Here is a 4,027-nt window from a genome sequence, read left to right as displayed (position 1 = left end):
ATCCGTGAGGCTGGGACATTGATCATCACTTACTAGCTCAGCACACCAGAGAAGGGCTGTAGAGTGATCAAACTCTGGGGGCTACAGTCAGCCACAGACCTTGTCACCATCTTTGAGCCAGGAACTCAGAGAGACAGAATATGTGGCCTAGTAGCTGTAATATAGGACAGGGTGGGGTGCATGTCTGCTGGGCAGCACTGAGGATGAATGACTGGTTGAATTAACAGCTGAGGGGGCATCTGATTTGGGCCTTGAAGGCTGAGCAGGTTGAAAGGCAGAGATTAGGGAGAGGGAAGGGCCTTCAGAGAGAGGGGTCAGCCTGAGCCCAGGTGCACCGAGAAGGAGTGCTCTGATCAGGGACAAGAGCATGGCAGAGAGAGAGAAAACAAGGGATTATTCCAAAAGCCATGGTGTGAGATCCTGGCTCTTGGGTGCCAGGCTGGGAGCTTTGATTTTCTGTCCTAGGCAATGGGGAGCCATGGAGGGTGGGATATAATCAGATGTGAGGTCCTGATGGAGGTAAAGGGAGTCAGTTTGGAGGCTGCTGCAGTGTCGGGCCAATGCTGAGGAGGCCTGAGTCAGAGTGTGGCTGAGGGCATTCAGAGGAGGAAGGTCTAGAGGCAGCTGGGAGCCAGGAATTCTTGTGTGGAGCCCTCCCTGCCCCTTGAGCTGGGGGTTCCTGGCTGGCCTGTGAGATTCTGAGTCTTGCCTCCATGTTGACACTTCCTCTGGATGTTCAGGGAGAGGCTGTGGCTGCTGGGACAATGGAGCCTGGAGAAGTGAAACCACATGGAGCGTCTGGGGACTGGTGGGTGCAGGTGGTGTGCATGGCAGCTCAAATGCTCTTGTGGCGAACAGCTCTTGGAGAGGCCAGGGTGGCAGGTTATAAGGAGAAGCAAACCTAGGTCCCAGGCTACCCACAGAGCACCACAGGGCTGAGGGGAACCCAGGAGGAGACAAAATAAGGGATGAACCTTTGTTCCTAAAAATGGAAGATGAGCTCAGTTACAGAGAACTTTTATTTAGCTATTTATTTTGCCTACCTGTATCTTCTATTTTTCTCTCTCTAATGACTAGATAGATAAGATATTAAAAGGGGCTTGGTGCCTATAGCATGGTGGTTACGGTGCTCGTCATATACACTGAGGGTGGCAAGTTCGAACCCCGCCCGGGCCAGTAAAACAACAATGACAACTGCAACAAAAAGTAGCGTGGCTTTTAAAAATATTAAAAGGGATGGGCTGGGCGCAGTGGCTCATGCCTGTAATCCCAGCAATCTGGGAGGCCAAGCTGGGCGGATTGCCTGAGCTCACATGTTGGAGACCAGCCTGAGTTAGAGTGAGTTAGAGTGAGACCCCATCTCTAAAAATAGCTGGGCGTTGTGGTGGGCACCTGTAGTCCCAGCTACTTGGGAGGCTGAGGCAAGAGAATGTCAACAGACATTCAAAGTGACACTCTGCCTCAAAATAAATAAATAAATATATATATCAAAAGGGGAAAAAAAGGCATACCTGTTTGTATGCCTGGATGCTGTGGAAATTGGGCCCAAATTAAATGTCTGAACAAAAATCTCTCACTTTGCTTCTCTGATTCTTTGGTCTTCATTCACCTGTGGCAGGTCTCGGAGGGGTGGGTGCAGGGCTTTCTCAGTGTGGGTATTTCTTCAGGGCCCTGTTCAATGTTCAGCCCAAGAGCAGGCTGTCACCCATTTCATGATTCTTTTTCTTGTTTTTTTGAGACAAAGTCTCGCTTTGTCACCCTCAGTAGAGTGCTCTGGCATCATAGCTCACAGCAACCCCAAACTCTTGGGCTCAAGTGATTCTCTTGCCTCAGTGTCCCAAGTAGGTGGGAATAAAGGTGCCTGTCACAACACCTGGCTATTTTTAGAAATGAGGTCTCACTCTGGCTTAGGCTGGTCTTGAACCGTGAGCTCAGACAATCCACTTGCTTCAGCCTCCCAGAGTGCTAGGACTACAGGTGTGAGCCACTGCTCCCAGTCCCATTTCATGATTCTTGAAAGTAATGATTGTGGCGGTGCCTGTAGCTCAGTGGGTAGGGTAGGGCGCCAGCCACATACCCAGAGACTGGCAGGTTCGAACCCAGCCTGGGCCAGCTAAACAACAATGACAACTGCAACAACAACAAAAATAGCTGGGTGTGGTGGCACCTGTAGTCCCAGCTACTAGGGAGGCTGAGGCAGGAGAATCACTTAAGCCCAAGAGTTTGAGGTTGCTGTGAGCTATGATGCCATAGAACTCTACTGAGGGTAACATAGACTCTGTTTCAAAAAAAAAAGTGATTATTGTTCTTCTTCATCATAATGACTGGGCCAGGCCACATGGGTCAGATAGGCAGGTGCCACAGCCCCAGACCCTTTCTGAGATACCACTGAGGGGCTATCAGTGAAAAGCCCCTGTGTCTGGGGTCCTGCTTCCTCTCTCTACATTTGACTGAACACCTACTGCTATGCTCATGCCTCTGGAGAACATGCTTGTGTATACACATGTGTAGCCCAGTGCACATAAGTCTTTGTATGTACACAAGGGTTTGTGCGTGTCTTGTGTTTGTGCATGAGCAGGACTTCCACTGACACAGTGGTCTAAGTGAAGGGCTGTGCCCTGCACAGCAACAGCACCAGTCACTCTCACTACAGTGTGAATGGCAGCCCTGTTCGTGTACATATATATGCCTGGTATTATTTTAAGTTAGTATCTCAGTGTATATGTGTATGTGTGTCTGGGTATATGAGACTGAGTTTACATGCCTGTGAGTGTAGGCCTCTGTTTGTGTGTCTGTATTTGTGCCACTGCATGTGTATTTCTGTGGGAACACTTATTTGAATGTACTTATGCCTCTGTGGCCCTGTGACTATGAGCGGTCTGTGAGTGTATAAATGTGTGTGTACCTATGTCTGTGCCTTTGGGGTGCCTGTTTCTGTGTATGTTTGGTTGTATGTGTGTGGGAGACAGGGGAGAGAATGGTGGGGACCTAGGTGCTGTGCTGGGCAGCTGTGGCCCTGTCCTAAACTAGGGGCAGCTGCCTTTAGTTCCCATTTCCTGAGTGCTGTCTCTCCATCCACAGGAGTGCTGCTGGACGTACAGAAGTTTTATCAGATCAGTGACAGCAAGGCTGGTTTGCTTCAGACTGGTAAGGAGGGAGTCCTTGGCCTTGGGGATGCGGCTCTGGCTGGTGCTGGGGTGCAGCCATTCAGTTCTGTGCCGAGCTCCTGCCCTACTGGCACGGAGGATGGTCGGGGTCTGGGTGGGAAGAGGAGAGGGGATGGGCTTGACCTGCCCTGTTAGTGTGAGTGCAGGATGCTGCAGGGAGAGCAGAGCGACAGGGGCTGGTGCAGCCCAGGTCCCGGGAGCACTTACTCAAATCCTCAATGTTTGTTAAGCTCAGCTGTGCACCAGTCTCCTGGGGTTGGAGAAATCCTGATGTGTGTTTGCTGTCCTCTCACAAACCAGAACATACACACGGATAGGCAGACACATCCCGCACCCGGGCTCAGAAGGTCTCTGGGCCCCAGAGAGCCTGATGTCTGGCAGCAGGGAGCAGGTGGGGCAGCTGGGGTCATGGTCATGAGGCACTACCATTGCCCCCTGCGGCGCCTGGATGGTGATGGACACGCCCAGGCATTACATATCCATATGTCCACACATGCACACACTTGGTCGCAACTCAGGGCACACGTGTAACTAGCACACACTGTAACGCTCCCCCTTGGGCTCCTCTCTCATTCTAGCAGTCCACTACTATCTCAATGCTTTAGAATAGGAGTGTCAACCTTTTGGCTTTTCTGGGCTACCCTGGAATAAGAGTTGTCTTGGGCCATGCATTAAATACACAAACGCTAACAAAAGCTGACCAGTAAAAATAAAAAGAAGCCCATATGTGATTTTTATGATAACCACCACCACAGATAAGCAAAAACTCCTCACATAATCATCCTAATTGTATAGTTGCCCATTCAGGAAGTCTTTCAAAATCATTGAGCAGTTCCTAAGTTTTTTTCTTTTCTTTCTTT

The 4,027-nt window shown here is 50.2% G+C and overlaps 1 protein-coding gene across 1 annotated transcript in view; it reads left to right on the top strand.

The window, feature by feature from the left end:
• The window catches only part of SPNS3 (sphingolipid transporter 3 (putative)), a 52,630-nt gene that overhangs the window by 1,008 nt on the left and 47,595 nt on the right, over positions 1–4,027 (top strand). The window contains exon 2 of the mRNA XM_003799110.2: positions 3,082–3,147. Within this exon, the coding sequence (XP_003799158.2) occupies positions 3,082–3,147 (66 nt within the window). The remainder of the gene's footprint in view (positions 1–3,081; positions 3,148–4,027) is intronic.

The sequence above is a fragment of the Otolemur garnettii genome, unplaced genomic scaffold, assembly GCF_000181295.1.
Source record: "Otolemur garnettii isolate 467f Iridium unplaced genomic scaffold, OtoGar3 scaffold00145, whole genome shotgun sequence".
NCBI lineage: Eukaryota > Metazoa > Chordata > Mammalia > Primates > Galagidae > Otolemur > Otolemur garnettii.
The sequence above is the reverse complement of the archived record's forward strand: the minus strand, read 5'-3'. Positions and strand labels throughout refer to the sequence as shown.